Source organism: Papio anubis, chromosome 2 (assembly GCF_008728515.1).
Source record: "Papio anubis isolate 15944 chromosome 2, Panubis1.0, whole genome shotgun sequence".
NCBI lineage: Eukaryota > Metazoa > Chordata > Mammalia > Primates > Cercopithecidae > Papio > Papio anubis.
In genome coordinates this window covers 90,460,695-90,479,519 of record NC_044977.1, presented here as the reverse complement: position 1 = coordinate 90,479,519, position 18,825 = coordinate 90,460,695, and the positions used below count along the sequence as shown (strand labels likewise).

Here is an 18,825-nt window from a genome sequence, read left to right as displayed (position 1 = left end):
CAGCTCACTGCAAGCTCCGCCTCCCGGGTTTACGCCATTCTCCTGCCTCAGCCTCCGGAGAAGCTGGGACTACAGGCGCCCGCCACCTCGCCCGGCTAGTTTTTTGTATTTTTAGTAGAGACGGGGTTTCACCGTGTTAGCCAGGATGGTCTCGATCTCCTGACCTCGTGATCCGCCCGTCTCGGCCTCCCAAAGTGCTGGGATTACAGGCTTGAGCCACCGCGCCCGGCCTGACAAACATTTGTTGAATAAATGGATGGAAGCCTGGGCCTTTCCAGAGCCCCACTGCTTTTCCAGAGAGAGGTAGCCTGTGAGGTATCACACCTAGCTCCTTCCCTCCCACAACCAGTGCTGGTTTGGGCCCAGCATCTGCTGGCCCCAGGGCTCCCTTGAAGTGACCTGCTCATTGACGGCCAGGCCTCGCCATGGATAACACATATATGCCTGTGCACTGTGAGAAGCATCCTGAAGGGGCAAGGAGGGAGAAGAGGAGGGCCCGAGGGCTATGGGATGGTGGTCAGTGGTCCTGGCTGTGCACAGAGCTGTACCAACAGCCAGGCAATTCTCCTCCCACCCAGGATGATGCACTTCCTCCTCCTCCCACAGAGGCAGGGTCAAGGCCAGGGCCAGGGCGGGCTCCAGGAAGTGGTGTCCCATCCTGCCTTGGCCACTGCAGCCCAGACAGGGCCAGGGCTCCCATCCTGAGGCCCTTCTGCCCTCTCCCTGAGCTGACTTAGTCTGGGGCTGAGACTTCCTTTCCTCTATGTCCCTTCCTGTCTGCCTCTCTACTCCTTCCACTCTTCTATCCTGTGGGCCACAAGCTCAGCCTGTGAAGCCAGGAGTGTTTTGACTTCATTCTCAGAGCTGCAGATGCAGCTCTGCAGGGTTTGGGGACTCTAATCTCTTCCAAGTGGCTGGAGCAAAGGCACCAGCAGCAGACATCAGGGAAGAAGCATGTTCCCCTACAGGTGCCACAGACCACCATGTCCTTCAGGATGACTTTGAACTCAGTGCTCAGCACATAGACTTCAAGTTGTGGGGTGCAGTTGGCCGTGCTGGGCTCTTCTCCAAGGGTGCCACCTGACTTATCCGGCAACATCTCAGGCAGCTCTGTGGCCCCTGCCTCTGCGGGGTGGAGGGCTGCTGGCCCATCACAGCTGAAGGAAACCCACCAGGCTCTTCCCAGTTCACACTTGTCAGAACTGGCTAGCTGTCATCAGCTAGGCCTTGGCCCTTCACCCCTCCTCTGGCCCATTTCACCCTGATCCTGATACTCACTGTTATACGCAGAGTCCAGAGCTGCGCCCAGACCTCTGACTCCAGAGATTTTTCCACAGCAATGATACCTCTCTTCATTTCTTCAAGAGCCTGTGGAGCATTTACAGAGGAGGGCTGGAGAAGAGCTGCATCCCTGGAGGCCTACCTACAACCCAGTGCCAGCCCCGTGCTGTGACAGCCCTGCAGGGGATAGCAGATGGTTTGAAAGACAAGGGGGCATTGGCCCTGGCTTTGGCCCCTCCTTTGCTGGGGACTCCTGCTGTGTTGGCCCCATGGTAGGGGCTCTGTGCACAGCGTCCCTCCTTCTTCTCCTCCCACATTCAGAGAAGGGAACGTTGCAGCTCTGGGCACTGAACCAGCCGAAGACCAGACTCCTCCCAGAAGACCCCTTGGGACTTAGAGCCCCACCCCCACCCCCAGTTCCTCGGGCCTTTCCCAGAAGAGGCAAGGTACAGGCTGCTTGTACTCACCATGCTGGGCATGGTCACCAGAATGAGGAAAATTTTTTGCCAAAAGCAGAGACAGCTGTGACATAGAAAGAGGAGACAGCCATCAGGAAATTGGGCCAGACCCCTCCCAGTCAGGGCCACTTGGCACAGTGAAGCCAAGCTCAGCCCAAGGGGCAGGGACTGCCTGGAGAACAACTGGGCATCAGCAGGTGGGCCCTCTGGCTGGCTTCTGCCTGGGTGACTGAGTCTGGAATCATCTCACAGACCCAGCCTATACCACAGCAGCCACCCACCACAGACCCAGTTACAGGCAGTGCATACCTTCCGTCAGTTTGCCAGCTTGCTCTGCTGCCCCGCCAGGGAGGATCTTGGAGAACACGCTCTCCCCATCGGCACCTGGCTGGCTGGCGGGAGCCCCTGGGGTTCCTCCAGGCCTGGCTCCAGCCTTCACACCTAGGAGGAAAGAAATCACCATAATGAGCTATGCATGGCCTGGCTCTTTAGAGTCTGAGAGGGCAAGTAGCCACAAGGGAATCCAAACACAGGTACCCCATGAGGTGGGAAGGTGAGAAGGAGGCTAGGGGAATAAGGAGAAGAAGGTAAGAACAGGAAGACAAGGGGTGGGAGGAGGCAGAAAAAAGGAGGTTGAGGAAGGCAAAGAAGAAGAAAGGGAAGAAAAGGCAGAGGAGAGGAGGAAAGGGGAAGGAAGGAGGGAGCAAGAAGCCATGGTCCCCACCCTATGCTCACCAGTGCCTTCCAGCTTCTTTGCCCAGAGCTGCTTGGGCCCTAAAGCCCCTGTGCTGGTGACCTCATTGGCTTATTCTAACCCCAGGCTTGTTTTCTGCTGGGGCAGTCTACAGCCCGTGGGGTACCTTCTCAGGGATTATTGAGGATATGCAGTGTGAGGTGCATATACCACCCAGGGCACAGGTGGTATAGAGAGAGAACAGCCTGGGTGCTCTGGGCCATAGCCGAGGGTGCCAAAGGATAGGCTCACCTGCAGGTCCAGGTCCTGGCGTTGGCTGGGCCTGAGGAGCCCTCCCCTGTTGTGGTGCTTTGGCTGTCCCTTTAGAGCCATTTGTCTGTTCTGCCCGTGGCTGCAACACAGAACCTATAGCTAAGATTCTGCCCATGCCCAGCCTGGAACCAAAGGGATGTCCAAGCTTCATTCATAACATCTGCCCTGGTTACAACCCATACATGGGAGCTCTGCTTACCGGTCCTGCTGGTTGAGGGCCTGTGGCTGTGGTGGGGCCTGGCTGAGGCTTCCCTGCAGGCTGGCTGGCAGCAGGGGCTGAGCCCCGGGCGGTTGGCTGGCTCTGTTGCTGCAGCCGAGCCTGCGTCGGAGCCTGCTGTGGGGGCTGCAGCCCAAGACCTTGCTGCTGCTGCTGCTGCTGCTGCTGCTGCTGCTGCTGTGGCTGTGGCTGTGGCTGTCGCGATGCTGCCCCAGAGGGCATTTGCCTGGATGATGGTGACTGTGACTGTTGTGGTCCTGGAGCTGCCTGCCGACCTTGCAACTGTGGCTGTGCCTGGGGTTCTGCTTTTGACTGCAGTGCAGCGGGCCCGGAGTGGGCTTGCCGGGAGCCCTTCTTGCTGTCAGAGGCATGATGGTATGCGGATGGAGCACGGGATGGCTGTGAGTACTCAGCAGAGCTGGGGTACCCAGGCTGACCCTTCTTCGGCATAGCTGGAGCAGAGCTGGGCTGAGAGTGGGGCCGGGCCTCATGGCGACCCAGGTCCCGAGCGTGTGGTTTGGCAGCACGCCGTCCTGGCTCCTCACCAGTGTGGCGGCCTGAGTGCCGCCCGTGGTCACCGTGATGCCGGTGTTCCTTGGCTGAGGCATGGCGGCCTGGGCCACCCTCATCATGAGGCCACAGGCCCTCCTCAGGGGGTTCATCGTAGTCATGGTAGCTGTGCCTGGCAGGGCCTCGCTTCTGGGAGGAGGAGGAAACTGCATGGCCCCCGTGGTGCCTGAACCGGTCAGAGCGGGCATCCCGGGGCTTATCAAACCAGTCCGTCTCCTCCTGGCCCAGGTGATAAGCTTCAGAGACCAAAAACAGAATACCATCAACCCCCGGGCTGGCCGCAGGGGGAGGCCTAGCTGAAGCCATGCAAAGAAACCAAGAGAGTGGGTGCCACAGCCACAAGCAGATCAACAGGCCCCCAGCCCACCCTCCCGCAACCAGGGACCAGGGCACAGATGCAGCAGGCAAGGGCAGCCTGCCTGCAGCAGGGCCCAGCAGATGAGGCACCAGACCAGACCCTGCTGGGACATCTCAGGGCCCAGGGCCCCACAGGCAGGCAGGCCCCCCAGGTGCTGAGTATCCGCAGAAATCACCCCTGGCTGCCATTACCTTCGCTGTCGGAAACCACGCAGTGGGAATCATCCAGGATGTAGCCCTCCTCACGCTTATATGCATGGGCCCGAGGTCCGTCCTTGACATGCTCCTGGACATCAGGCATGGAGTGACTGGAGCAGAACTGTGGGCAGGTATCCCCGCTGGGAGGGAGGGGCCCTCCGGCAGGGCGGGGCCTCCCCAAGGGGCTGACGGGGCTCTCCTCTTCAGAGGCCTGGCTCCGCATGGGGGGTCGTGCCCGGCTGTGGGCCATACTTAGGGATGAGGGCTTGGGGCCCGCTTTTTGAAGTCGCTCCACAGCCTCCCGTTCCCTTTCATACCCCTTGCCCCGGCCACTGAAGTCGTGGCTGGACAGCTTCTCCCCACTGTATGCAGAAGGTGCCCGGGACCGGCTGCTCCCACCATAAATGCGGTCGTCCTCCTCCACTGTGTCCCGGGTGGACATCCCATAATATCTCTGCTGCTCATACACGTTCTTCTTGAGCCCATAAGTGATTTCATCCTGGAACTTCCTGCCCCGAGAGACCAGGCTGCTGCTGACTGCAGGTGGGGGGTAGGACGCCAGGTCTGACTCCACGTCCTTGGCCTCTTCAATAGGTGAGAACTTGGAGATCTTTTGTTCCATGCCCTGCTTCCGGTGCTTGCTGCGCTTTGAGGAGATGGCAGCTGGAGCCAGGCTCTTGGAGGGATGCTTGGGCCCCATGGGCCCTGGACCATACTTCTCTGCTCGAGCCCCATGCCTGTAGTCACCGTCACCATAGTAGTGGCTACTGGCTGGTCGACCATTGCTCTCCATGCTCCGGAGGTGGCCACCCTTCCCGCGGGGGTCGTATGAGTCCTCCTCAGATTCCTCTTCTCCTCTGGCATAGCAGCAGGGCAGTGTAGGCCCCTCAAGGACACCTGGTTCTCCAAGCTCCTTCCCTGGACGCCCACTACTGCCTGGCCCCAGGGGCTCCAGCCGCTGGCTATCAGGAGCAGTAGAGGTGCTGTCCTTGGTCAGTTCACTGATGTCATCGATCATTACGTAGTTTCGAGGAACGTTCTGCTCCAGACTGGTATAGTGTGAATCAGAGGGGTAGGTGGGGGCTGGGCTCTGGCTTGCACTGCCACGTTCACCAGCCCGGGGCACCTCAGGGACCTTGCCCTGCTCATAGCTGCTGCTCACTGCTGAGCCACTGTAGCTGGTTTCAGATGGGGCTGAAGACATGGCCACAACGGGGCTGGCGATCACCTCATAGTTGGTGGGCACCTTCTGCTCCAAGTCAGCTAGCGATGTCTGGTGTGGCTTCTGCAGTGGGGCACGGCTATCAGCGGGGACTGGAAAAAGGGTGCTCTGTGTGGTTGGCATGGGTGTTTGACCTGCATAGTGGCCTGTGGGACGGAAAGCCTGCTGGTTTGGCAGGCCAGGCTCAGCTGGGTAACTGGTGCCAGGAGGAAAGGCAGGAGCTGGGTACGTGTTGGGGCCAGGGTAGGTGGGGGCCTGGTGGGCAGGGAATCCATTCTGAGTTGGCCCACCACTGCCTGCAGAATACTGTGGGGTCGGAGGCTGGAAGCGGGGCTGCTGGAAGGCAGTGGGACCAGAGGGGGCGGCAGGAGCAGTGGCAGTGGCAGGGAAATCCACGTACTGGCCAGCGGGAGTGGTGCAGCCCTGGAGCCGCAGCTGGTTGAGTTCACTGTCCGACAGGTAGTCGCGATGTTCACCAAGACCACGCAAGGGTGGGTAGTCACGGCCACCCCGGTCTTTGGCCAAAGACTCTTTGCGTTGTGTGATACCCAGCTCCAGGTACTTGAGCTTGGCGTCAATCTCCTTCTCCTCCTCATCCAGCTCCGCCTGCTTCTTGCGCAGCTTAGTGGACTCATGCTCCACCAGCCGCAGGTCCCGGTCCAGCTCCCGGAGCAGGCTGGCCTTGGTAGCAGGGACAGCGGTGGGCCCCGTCAGCCCTCGCTGCAGCAGGCTGGCTGCATACAGCTGTGGGGAGGCCTGGCCAGCCAGGGGAAGGTGAGCCTCCTCTGGAGGGGGGCTGGGCAGTGTCCGCTTCACCTTGCGGACCAGGCTGTTGGGTGGCAACGCCGACACCTGAGACAGAGGGAAGGGTGGGCAGCACTGAGACCCAAGGTGTGGTGACTTGACGGGGTGTGGGGTGACAGATCCCAGGCCTGGGCTGGGGAAGGAGCTGGGTTCCATCCTGCTGGTGCCCTGATTTACCAGGCAGCCTGGAGGCCTACCCTGCCCAACCATAGGACTTGTTTTCTTTGCCATGGAGGGAAGATCTGTGATATTTTACAGCCTTTCTCTTCCCCAGAGCTCTGGGAAGCAGGAGGGTAGGGGCAGGTTCCCTTCATGCCAATGTCCTGTACTGGCCCAGCACATTGCTTTGAGAACCCCTGCACATCTTCAGTGGGCCTGCCACCCTCTGCTTCACATTGAGGTGAGAATACAGCTGTGGCTCTGGGTCTGGGGCCTAGCAGCTGACAGGGGTTGAGATCAGTGGAGTATGAACAGGAGGCATGGAGTGGAGAGGGTCCTGGGCCCGCCAGGCTCCCTAGAGGATCATGGGAAGGGACACATGTGGACTGTATGCCAATCGTGGCAGGCTCTAAGTCATTCTGCATCCTGCTCTAGTCCTCTCTAAAGTGGCAGGCTTCTCAGCTGCCTGCCCACTCTCTTCCTCTAGTGCCCTGCACCACCCTCTGCCAAACCCTTTGGGCTGTGCTCTTGGCCTGGTCCCCAGCTCCCTCCATGTCCCTCGGTCAACCTGCTGTTCTCTGGAGCCACCAGCGCACCTGTAAGTCCTCTCCAGCCCTACCTCCAGCAGCATGGCTTCCTGGTCAAGGTTCCCTAACAGTGCCTACCCTAGATACTCTGCATTGCCTGAAGGTCCACATTGCCTGGCAGTTCACTCTGCCTTCTCCCTTTTTCTTTAGCTCCTAGCCTTCCCAGAATGCCCCATACCCTTGGGTTTCATGGACCACCCAAATTCCAAAATATACTGGGAAGTGACTCATACAGGATTCTTACTTTTTTTTTTTTTGAGACAGAGTCTCACTCTGTCGGCCAGGCTGGAGTGCAGTGGCACGATCTCGGCTCACTGCAACCTCTGCCTCTCAGGCTCTAGCAATTCTCTTGTCTCAGCCTCCCAAGTTGCTGGGATTACAGGGGTGTGCCACCACGCCTGGCTCATTTTTGTATTTTTAGTAGAGACGGCGTTTCACCATGTTGGCCAGGCTAGTCTTGAACTCCTGACCTCAGGTAATCCACCCGCCTCGGCCTCCCAAAGTGTTGGGATTACAGGCGTGAGCCACCGCACCCAGCCGGATTCTTACTTTTTACCTTGCCAAGTAACTACCTAAAAACCTCCCAACTATGTCCACCATATGTCATAATAAAAATTAGAGTGTGCCCCCAAAATTTCAGGGTGGGCCTTTTATGGAATAAATTTAGCCTTTTGAACCCCTCACTCTGTTGTCTCTTTTCTTATTTTGGCCACGCATCATGAGTGCCTATCATGGCCTGGTCTCACATGGCCAGCCCATGGGACCTCTGTGCCTGCAGCCAGGACCACCCTGCCTGTCTGACCTGCCCTCCCTGCCAGCCTAGAGTCCCTGATCCTACCCACACCCCTATATGGCCTGCATATACCAAGACTATTCACTACCCAAGATCATCACCTCCACAAATCCATTCTAAGGCCCCACTTTTCTCCTCTCTGCGTCACACCCTGAAAATGGGCAAATCTACCTCACGATGCCTCTGGTTCCTGACTCCTCTGCCAGATCTCTTCCTTCAGCCCATCATCCCACATTCTGCCCAGGAAACTTTCCAAAACATCTGCTTTGTCCCATCTCACCTGCCTAAAACCTCCAGAGGCTTCCAGGGTCTTTAGGAAAAGCCAACCCTCCTCAGCCTGGCACTCAGTTGTTGGCATTAGGCCCTCACAACCCCCTATTCTCACTTCTGCTGCAGCCCACAGCCAAGCCACTTCTCACAGTCCCCATCCATCACTGGCAAATAAAGCCACAGCCGAGGGTTATTTTATGCTTCTGAATCCCCTATCTAGGGGAGCAGACAGGTGTGTAAACAGATTTACCGAGGGCCAGGTAGGGGCAGGGAACACCCTGGGGCAGAGAGAACACTGCAGCCCGCTGGGATGGGCCCCTGGTGCTAGGCCATGGGGGGGTGGGCTTCCTGTGTGGCAGTGGAAACCAGGCCAGGACTGAGAGGATGAGAGCACCCCTGCCAGGTCCATGTGACTGATCTTCTTAGGAAACGCCCATAGATGAAGTTTGGAGTGGAAGGGGTCTAGACTAGAAGTGAGAGCTGAAGAAGCCTGAAGTGGGGAGGTAGCAGGGGCTGGACCAGGTATGGATGGTGAAGGGACAGTGCTGGGAGGAGGCTGAAGCTTCTAGTGGGGTATATGGCTGGAAGGCTGTGGGGGCCCATGTGTGTGTCTGTATCTGCCAGGCTGTCTGCCGGGCTGCAGGCTCTATCAGATGTGCACCAAGGAGCATCTGCTCATTGACACCTTCCCCTGGGCCTCTGGGGCCAAAGATGCCTCTACTCCCACCCCAGAAGAAGCCCCTCCCTGTGGGGGCCCCTCAGGCTAGGCAGAGACCCCTGTCCCACCCTGGAACAGCCCCTGTTCCCATACCTGGCTACCCAGTCCCCCCTGGTGCTGGTAGAGGGAGAATCTCTCTTTGGCAGAGTCTTCAGCGGTGGGGCTGAGGGGCTTAGGGTCAGACAAGGACCGCTGCAGGGTCTTCATGGGGCGAGGCAGCGTCTGCTGGCGGAAAGCGCTGTCAGCCGTGAAGTGCTTCTGGGGACTCACATGAGCCTTGTTCAGCCTCTCACTGGAAGCAAAGGAGGTGTCCAGGAGCCGGTGAGGGGACAGGGGTGAGACTGGTGAGTAGAGGACCTGAGGGGACTTGGGAGGCTGGCGGCTCACAAGCTGTGAGAGAGACTCCGGAGGCAGGTGGGCCTGGTACCCAATCTCCAGGGGATCTGGCTTCTTTTTTTCAAATCTGCCCAGAGGCCCTGGGGTGACGATCTGGATGCCAGGCAGGTAGGGGCTGATGGCAGTTGGCCCTACAAGCTGCGGCCCGGCTACACCCTGGGCCTGCCCATCTGGCTCCGTCTGGCAGGCCAGGCTCTCCCCGCGCCCAGTCTTCTCTGGCGCCGATATGTACCTGACGATCTCCACCTTGGGATCGGTGGCAGCTGTGATGTGGATGGCTGGAGAGACCCTGGGCAGCTGGTCAGGCTCCGTCTGCACAGAGCAGTCACTGATGGTCTGGATGCCCACGCTGCTCATGGCCCTCACAGTGGCAGCAGCACTGGATGACGAGGCAGTGGCATCGTGCTTGCTGTCAGAGCCTGAGTCTGAGTGGCGGGGAAGACGAGACCTGCGGCGGCGCACTGGCTGCTCCCACTCAGCACTGTCCTCGTCGTCCGTCTGCACGCTGCAGTCAGCACTCCGCCGTGCCCGGCGTCGCCGACTCAAGAGGTAGCGGCCCTCCCCATCCTCATCGTCTGTCTGCACGCTGCTGTCGGCAATCCTCCTGACCATACAGGGCTCAGCCACAGACTCTGGCTCACAGGCATCCCGCAGACGTGGCATGGAGTGCCGCTTCTTGATGCCACCACGGCTGGCCTCCCACTGCTCCTCTGTTTGCAGTGACATGTCTGAGGCAGAGCTGGGGAGACCCCGGTGCAACACAGGCTCACGAGGTTGGCCAGGTCCTTCAGGCCCTGCCATGGCAATGAAGGCTGCATGGGTAAGAGGGGGCCAATACTGGCCATTCTGGGCCAGCTCAGCAGCCGCTAGGGGAGGTCCTCGGCCAGGTGCCTCACAGGCTGCAGGAAAGGGAGCCTTCTGCCGCTGCTTCTGCTCCTCTAGCTGCTGCTGCAGCTGCTGCTGCAGCTGCTGGATCTGCTCCAGCTGCAGACGCTGCTGCGCTAGCTGTTCCCGCTGCAGTGCAAATTGAGCCTGGCGTTCCTCTTGCTGCTGCTGCAGCACATGGTGCTTGATGGTCTGCAGTTCCTGCAACTCCCGCTGCACCAGCAGCTGCTCCTCCTCACGGTGTCTCTGCAGCTCCACACGTTCCCGCTCTAGCTCCTCTTGCAGCCGAAGTTGTCGCAGCTTCTCCAACTCCACCCGCTCCCGCTCTAGCTGGAGCAGCTGCTCCTGTTGCTTCCGCTGCCTCTCCTCCTGTGATGCTTCCTCTTTCTCGAGCCCTGACCGGCTGAGGGCCCCACTGCCACCCCCAGGAGCAGCATCTACTGGTGGCTTCTGGCCAGCTAGTGGGGCAGGAGCTGGGACTCCTGCAGCCTCCTTGATGGCAGCAGGGGTGGTTGTGGGAAGAGGCTCTTCTCGTACAGCCCCTACTGGTATCTCTGGCCTTGGAGGGCCCCCAGTCCCGGAGGCCTTGGCAGCAGCAGGTTTCCCCAGATAGACAGGCCCTTCTGCAGGTGGAACACTGGAAGCAATGGGAAATCTACTTGGTGCAGGATATCGGTACAGCCCTGTGGGTCCAAGAGGTACCCGGGGGGCAATCATGGGCACACGTGTCAGACTGGTGAGTGGCACGGCTGTGATTCCACCAGATGCATAAGGCCTGTACATGCCACCACGCACCATGGGCCGCAGGACTGAGGCAGGCTGGGTGGTGATGGGCAGTGTTGCAGCAATTGGGGTATTGATAGTCGAGTAGATCATGCCATCAGCTGCACGTACAGTGGCTGTGGACGGCAGCAGCTGTCTGACTGCTGTTCCCTGGCCTGCTGCAGGCCCATACTGGGCAAAGTTCCCAGGACTTGGGTGGCCCTCTGGAAAGGTGGGGTTACCAAGGAGTCCAGGTCTGAGGGGAGCCAGACTCTGCGGAGCACTGAGCCCGGGCCCGTGCTGAGGCTGGTACTGCACAAGGTCAGGGCCACCACCACCAATGCCATGCCGCCCACCATACTGGTCCATGGAGTTGAGGGCAGCGCACATGCGACTGATTTCACGGGCTGTGGTGGCACTGTACTGGGCCAGGCTGGCCTCCTGGAAGCCAACTGCCTCTCCCCGTGGGCCGTACCTGTGGTCTGAATAGATGTTTGACACTGAGCTATAGCGCCGCATGGGAAGCGGGTGAGCCAAAAGGTCTGTAGGATGACGCAGGTCCGTGACTGAGCCATACTGCAAGCCCTGCCCTAGGTAGCGTCCATCCGCAAAGCCCAGACTGTAGGAGTGCTTCAGCGAGCTGAGATCCATAGCTGACTCTCGTCCAGGACCCTGGAAGAGCTGCCCGATCCTCTGGGCATGGTAGTTGAGGCCAGCCTCAGCCAAATTGGTGTCAGACATGGAGGAGTACAGCCTACCAGGCAGGCCTTGTGGGTAGGGCCTCTGCTCCTCATGGGGCCCAGGCCCCACAGCCCCCTGTGCCTGGTAGGTGGGGGGCTCTGGAGGCTCAGGGTCCCGGGGACCATAGAAGGGGCCACTGCTTTGGCCAGGTGGGGCAGCATCTGCCATGCTCTTCTCAGGCACACTGGGGGCTGGGTGGAAGGTGCCAGTGCAGCTGCTGCCAAAGGGGAGCTTGTAGACCATGTCACAACATGCCAGCTGGCTCTCAGGCCTCATCCCGGTAAGGTCCAGGGCACCCGCAGGCTCCTCTGGGAGCAGTGTGGTCACAGTGCCTGCTGTGCCCTCTCCCATCTGTACCACCACTGTGTGTGGCTTCCTGGCACCTGGCAGAGCATGTGACCGCAACTCTGCAGGGGTAGCCCGGTGGGGCTCGGCACCCAGCTCTGGCACTGGGCCTGGCTTGAGGCCAATGCTCTGGGCGGTGCCCATCTGAGTGATCAAAACGTCCCTTCTGGCCAGAGGTGCTACTTGGTTGGGCAGATTATATCTGGCAAACTTGGCCTCCCTGGGTCTCCCCCGGGGCCCACTTCGGTATGGGGCTGTCTGGACAGCCTGCTCTACTTGTTTGACCTGGGCCAGGCACACAGGGCTACCCCCACCCTGGCCAAAATCAAGGCGGCTCTGGTAGGGGTCTCCATAGACCACAGGCTGCTTTTGTTGAGCCATGAGCACAGACGAGGCCATGGTGATGCTCACTGTGGTGGCAGTGGCAAGGAAGGTATGGGTCTGCTCCTGGGCATTGAGGTTGATAACCAAGGGCTGCACGGCAGTCGACTGCCGTCCTGGGATTGGATCCAAGGCAAGACCATACTTCCTCGCTTCCACAGCAAGAGAGGTGAGGTCCATGCCCTGGTCAGTGAGGATGATGGGAGTGGGCTTCACAGCCGTGCGGAGGTCTACCACTGCAGTGCCAGGGGGCCTGGGGCCTGGCTCAACCCTAGATGTCCCAGGGACAGAGGAGATCCGGCACAGGGAGATGTTCTCAGCAGGGAGGGCACCCCAGCCATATAGTGCCAGGGGCCCGTCCGCACCAGCACTGGGTGCCCGTGGAAAGCCAGGTGGCCCGGGTGGCTCTGGGGGCAGCTGAGACACACTCGGAGGTGTTGTCTGGCTGTAGCCATGGGTGGTGGGCTGGATTTCAGTAGGTGAGCAGAGCGGGGAGGTGGAGGCACTGGCATGTACCATTCTGGTCTGGCTGGAGGCGTCTGATGCCAGTGTGATGACCATAAAGGGAGCCTCCTGAGAGGACTCCTGCCACACCAGGCGAGGCGTGCTGGGTCGATGTGGTGTTTGTGTGCCCTGGGCTACCATAGGTGATGGAGTGGGGGCACCAGGGCTCCGTGGCATGTCTGAGGCAGGGGCTGGACTTGGCGTCTGTGTAGAGAACTCTGCTGTGGCCCTTGGGCCCAGCTTGCCAGGGGAGAATGTGGGACTCTCTGAGGGGGAAGATGGGGAGAGAGGTGGGCTGGAGCTTGCAATGTAGGAATATGCCCGGGAAGGCTGAGGAGTGCCACCCTCACCATCACTCGCACTCAGGGGCTTCTCTCTAGCAGCCTGTCCAGCTGCAGCAAGGCCAGTGGGGGCCTGGGGTAGATCCTCAGTTTGGGACCCATAGTTTGCAGTGGTTGGGCTGTGTCCATAGCTGTGGGCTGTGGAAGATGGTGAAGGACTGCGCTCAGAGCCTGCTGGGGAGGCTGGAGTCATATATCCTCGTGGCAGCCCAGCTGGACAAGGAGCCACAGCTGTGGTGGCTGGGGTCCCAGGGCCCTGGGAAAAGGGCATGCCTACCTCCTTGGAGGTTAAGCTGGGGGAGGCAGGAGAGCTGTGCAGCTTGAGGGGGTCCTGAGTCTCCTTTGCAAAATGCTGAGTGACACGGACATCGGGAATAACTCGGCCCCCGCTGCTGTCTGAGGAGGTGGGGGTAGAGAAGGACACAGGGGCCGTGAGCTGGGTGGGACTGGTACCAGGGGTAAGGGGGCCGCCATTTTGCTTCATTGGGTCCATGTATGCACTCTCAGCATTTAGAAACTGCTTCTCCTTCTTTTTGTCCTCAGCAAAAGCCAGGTCTCGTGAGGAGGCCTGCCGCATGCGGACTATGCTCTGTGATGTCTGAAGGATTTCTTCATACACGGCTGCTCCCAGGCTGGCTGGTGTGCCCTCTGCGGCAGGCTGAGCAGCCCGGCCATAGTCACGGTCTGCAGTGTCTTGATATTCGAAGGAGCCCAGGCCCCTGGGGCCTGTGGGCTGAGAGGGGCCACCATGGGGTCCCCGGGCCCCTGCCGCCTGGCCTTGCTGCCTCTGAAGCAGCTCAGCTTTGCGCATCATCTCCTCATAAGCCTCCTCGGCGCTCTTGAGGGGCCGTCCGGAACTGGGAGTGGTGGAGCTGCCAGAGGGTGTCTCGGTTGGTGAGTAGAGGGACATGAAGGTGGGCAGGTTGTACTCACTGCCTGACTTGTAAAGCCGGCTAGGGCCACCATCCAAGGCCTCAGCCTCAGAGTCAAGGGAGGGCGAGGGTGAGTACTCGGAGCAGGAGGAGCGGTGCAGCTCCTCCATCTCGGCCGCCTGCCTCAGCTCCTCCGTGGGGGAGGCGTCCTCAATGGGTGACAAGTTACTGGGTGGTGTCTTGGAGCGCTCTCGCCTCCGCTGGGCCCGCAGTTCTTCCTTGTCCCGCCGGGTCTTGCGGGCCGTGCTGCGGATGCGCTGCTGCTCCACCTCCCGCATCTTCTCTTGCTCACGCAGTAGCTCCTCTTCCTCCCGCAGCTCCTCCTCCTCCGAAGAGTCCTCAATGGTGGGTAGCAGGGGCCCATGGGAGCGGTGCCGGGCCTTGCGCTGCTGCTTCGCTTCTTCTAGACGCTGCCTGCGGCTGGGGCTGCTGTCACTGTCCTCCTCTAGGGAGGACAGAGAGGTGGGAGAGGTGCCTGAGGTGTAGCTGGGTGTGGAGGCAGGCAGTGTAGAGGAGTGCTCACCACGGGAACGGTCCTCAGGGGAGCCCGTCAGGCTCTCCATCTCCAGCTCGGGCTCCCGGTCCAGACTGGGGTCTGGGCCTTGGCCCAGGTCCAGCTCATGACTATAACTGCCCGTGCTGTTGAGCTCAATGGTCTTGAAGCGACGGAGCCCACCCTGCAGGGCCCCACTGCCATCGGTAGCTTCTGCTAGGCCTCCCTCAGGGAGCAGCTCCTCATAGCCTGTGGTGGCATTGTGGGGCAGGCGCCTCTTGGGCAGTGCTGCTGGTTCTTGGCTAGGCTCAGGCCTGGGTCTGGGGCCACCCTTCTGGGTGCCATGTTTGGCCAGGCCACGCCCGGAGGTGGCAGTGTCATCCTCCTCCAGGTTGTCTTCCTCGGCGCTCATCTCCAGAATCTGCCGTCGCATGAACTCCTCATCAGTCAGTTCTGCTGCCCGGGCTGGGGGCTGGGGTGGAAGAGGTGACAGGCCACCCTCACTGCTGTCCTCCACATAGTCGTGCCTCAGTTGGCTGCCAAAGTCGTCTGAGGACTCAGCAGTGTCCTGCTTCTCTCTCCGGCGCCTCCACTCAACAGAGTCTTCGTCTTCCTCCAGGATATCCTCCAGCTCCTCATCAGAGTCAAAGGCCTCAGGCGTGATGGACAAAGAGTGGGGCCGCTGCTTCTGCTCCTCGCCAGTACTGCTGGAGAGTGGCTTGCTCCGCTCACCACTGGGAGCCAGGCCCTGGGCCTGCAGCAAAGGCCGCATGCTGCTCCCCACCTTGTGGATCTCGGAGGGGCTGGGTGGATGTGGCCCTGTCACCCCTGCACTGTCCAGCTGTTCCACCTCCTGCTGCACGACTCCTGTGATCTCACTCTGGGAGCTAGAGATGCCGTCGGAGGAATAGCCTGTGTCACTGAGGCTCTGTGGGCTCCGAGACATGTCCTGAGAGTAAGGCTTGCCCACCAGGTCCTGCAGCAGGGTGAAAAGCAGACACTGACTCCCCATGGCAAAGCCTGTGGTGGGAACCCAACCCTCCCTGTCAATCCCAGGACCCTGGGGAAGAGTCTGTCCATTTCCCAAGGGTTTAGGGCCCGCCACCCACCCTATCTCCTTCTGGCCTTGAATAATCTGAAGGATCCATGGCAGGCCCAAACCAGCCCTTGGTCTTCAAAGAGAAACTTTACTAGATCAAAGGGTATCAAAACCCAGCAAAGCATCTAACAAGGTGCCGGACACAGCACCAGTGTAAAACTCACAGTCTCCAAGCTTGCCAGAACCTCATCTAGACTTTCCTCCTATTGTGTCCCTTCCCTCCTGTGTGGCCCCAAGGCACCTGTCCTGAGCCTACAGTCTCAGCCACCCAGGGAGGTAAGCCTTTCCATAGACTGTCCTATCTGAAAGCTAGGGTCTCTGGGAAGTGAATGGGACTGACCTCCGCCTCCCCACCCTTGGGGGCTTCTGGAACAGCCTTGACGACAGGGGTGGCAGGTTCAGCCCTCCTCACCCCACTCTTTACTTTAGGAGTCCCAGGGGTTGGGGTAGTCTCTGGAGGTGGCTTCGGCATGGGCTCAGCTTTAGTGGGGACTCCGGTCTTCTTTTCCTGGGCACTGCTTGGGGTCTTGCTGGGTTCAGAAGCCCTGAGGGGCTTGGCCTGGGGGCTGGCCTTGGCAGGCAGGGGGCCTGATGGCTGGCCCAGCCCCTGTGACCCTTTCTGCTTCAGAGGGGATGCTCCAGATGCACGGCGAGGGGCCCCCACAGGGGGCTGCTGTGAGGTGGGTGGCAGCACAGGGGTCGGCTCTCCCAGGCTGCCCTCCAGTAGCCGCTTGGTTTGGCAGTTCAGACACAGCCACTCTGTTTTCTGCAAGGAAATGGGAGACGGGGTTGATGAAAATTAAAAAGACACTGAAGTCCTCAAATAATATTTCCATAACTATTTCTGTAACCTTAGGGAGGAGAGAACTTTCAAAGCATGACACCAAAGACATAAGGAAAAAAAGACAGATCGATTTACTACCCCCAAATAACCAACTCCCCTATCCTTAAGATGAACATACACAAAGTCAAAATGTAAGTAACAACCCCAAAGAAGAGTACTTTCCTTCACCCACAGAGAACTTTTCACCCAGCCAGAAAAGGGGAAGATCTGTGGGGAATGGGAGGGTCTAGCCCTAAGCACAGGTGGAAGCTGAGGTCTCAATCTGAGGGAGCAAACAGCTCCTAGCGGGCAGTTGAGAACTCTTGCAGAACAGGAGTGGCATCCAAGCATGGAGCACTTCCTGGAGGCACTACGCTTCCCCTGCCTCCCAGCTCTCAGGTCTGACTCCATCCTTCTCCACACTCTTCCCCAGGTAAGGGCTATGCTAGACAGGGTGCAGACTCCTGGGGCCAGGGGAGGCTATCTGGGAGTAGCCCTGCTTGGTGGAGGACAGAGGGGCTGTGCAGTCCTCCCTGCTCAAATCCCCAGCCCAAGTCACCTTGTCTAAGGCCAGCAGAGACCCTTAGGTAGAGGCTTCTTCCTGCCCCCAGGGCACTGGACTGTTCCTCTGATGGGGACTATGTGTGGTGGTCCTTGTGTCAGGGGCCCTGCTCCTTCCAGAGCTGGACTGGGATCAAATTCTCAACCATCAGTCCACCACTCTCAGGATCCTCTACTGTTTCAGGCCCAGGGTTAGGAGCTGAAGACAGCCATGACTCAGCAGACAGACAGGCACTGGCATGCAGCCTTTCTGGAGCCCACAACCCCAAACAGGTCATTTACAAGTATGACACAGGTATTAATGGTGAAGCTCCCAGAATACAAGAAGCAAAGTCCAAGTCTCCCAGCCCCAGCTGCCTTGTACAGGTGTAGGGTTTGGGCATCTCTGTGGCCTAAATGGGTGATTCCTGAAGCAGGTCTGAGGCTGACAGGGGCATGTCTCCCAGTAGCCTCCTCCAGAGTCAGGGTTCCTCCTTCGCAGGATTTGAAGTCCTTCCCTGGCCCACATGCGATGGGAAATGAGAGTTACAGGGGAGCCCAGAGCAGGGTCCCACAGACACCTGTGCCTGTTCTTACTCTGAGGCACAGAGCCTTATTACTCCCTCCGTCCTGCAGGGAGCTCACTCATGCCAGGTGCCTGGACATACAGGCTCCCACCAGCAACTCTGTCACTGAGATGGACCGTAAGAATCACAAGGTCACAAAGCCAGAGAACTGGAAAAGGAGGTGACCCTTGGCCCTTGCCACCCCCAGGAAGGCTAACAACTTCAGTACCCTCACCTCACATGCTGCCTCTTGCAGCCTTGGAAGTCTGGTACCCCTAGGGTGCCTGCCTCAGCCTGGCATCCTAGGGCCACCATGGCAGATAACATGTCAATGATTCTGCCCTGGTTTGCTGTCCACAGAGAGCTACACTCCACTTCTCTTCTCTAGGCTTCAGCAGAGGACAGGCTGGGCAGGTGGTAGGGCCTTGGTGTGTGCTGAGGGACAGGCCTGCTCCGCAGGCTGGTTACTCAGGGTCGAGACTGCTTCTTTCCCACTGGAGCTTCTGCTCTTCCCCAAGGCCCAACCCTATGCACAAGACCCAGGCAGAGGAATGGGGCAGTGGCCCAGCTGTGGAGGGGAACCCTTTAGATGCCCTACATACATATATTCACTCTGTTCTCTGCACAGCCCAGCCCTAACACCACTTTTGACTCCCTTGAACCTTATCTGATGCTCAATGTGTCTCCACAAAAAACCCCACGAGGCAGTAAGTGCTGGCCACTGGCCAGGACCTGGGCTCACTTGGCCTGGCAGGGTGTACCCCCAGAGGTGCCTGGGGAGAATTCTGGATAGGTTGAGACCAAGCCCCAGAAGAACAAGACATAGGAGAGCACACAGCCTGATCCAGGAACCCTAGCTCACACGCCCCCAGCATCACCTGTGTACACAATGGAAATTCCCCCATGTCAGAAAGGACTGTGAGGTGGCAAAATGACCCCGGAGAGATGGCAGGGCTATAGGCAAAGACCAAGAGAGAGAGCTCTGGAAATAAGCAAACAGCCCCTTCCCCAGCCCTATGGTCAGCATGATGGGTTTAGGATCTAGGCCCAGTGGGCTGGACCAAGGCAATGCTGCCCTAACTCCACTTTGGAGCCCTGTGCACACCCATCCCATGTTAGGCCTCTTAAAGTTTGGTTATCTGCCCTGGCCTACCTTGGTGGCCTGGCAAACCCCTAACTCCATCTCTGGCCTGGAAACCCCACACAGAAGCAACAGTCTAAATGAAACAAGTCACCTTGGAAGGGTGGTCTGGATGGAGGAGGCAGACCTAACGCTAAGTGCTCTGACCAAATGCTGGAGAGGCCTGCTTGCCTGAGCCCAGAGGCCCAGCCCTCAGCAGAGATGTTACCCGTGGTCACATGCTCCCTGGGGCTTTG

General features: G+C 59.3%; 2 protein-coding genes across 9 annotated transcripts in view; one reads left to right on the top strand and one right to left on the bottom strand.

Moving 5' to 3' along the window:
* DAG1 (dystroglycan 1) overlaps positions 1 to 18,825 on the top strand; it is a 500,879-nt gene that overhangs the window by 340,428 nt on the left and 141,626 nt on the right. The gene's annotated exons all lie outside the window — the stretch shown is intronic.
* The window catches only part of BSN (bassoon presynaptic cytomatrix protein), a 113,578-nt gene that overhangs the window by 5,255 nt on the left and 89,498 nt on the right, over positions 1 to 18,825 (bottom strand). The window contains exons 4-11 of the mRNA XM_021933911.2: positions 15,860 to 16,285; positions 8,734 to 15,396; positions 4,082 to 6,161; positions 2,945 to 3,768; positions 2,725 to 2,824; positions 2,049 to 2,180; positions 1,749 to 1,803; positions 1,279 to 1,368 (exon numbers count right to left, since the gene is read on the bottom strand). Of these exons, the coding sequence (XP_021789603.2) occupies positions 1,763 to 1,803; positions 2,049 to 2,180; positions 2,725 to 2,824; positions 2,945 to 3,768; positions 4,082 to 6,161; positions 8,734 to 15,396; positions 15,860 to 16,285 (10,266 nt within the window). The 3' untranslated portion in view covers positions 1,279 to 1,368; positions 1,749 to 1,762. The remainder of the gene's footprint in view (positions 1 to 1,278; positions 1,369 to 1,748; positions 1,804 to 2,048; positions 2,181 to 2,724; positions 2,825 to 2,944; positions 3,769 to 4,081; positions 6,162 to 8,733; positions 15,397 to 15,859; positions 16,286 to 18,825) is intronic.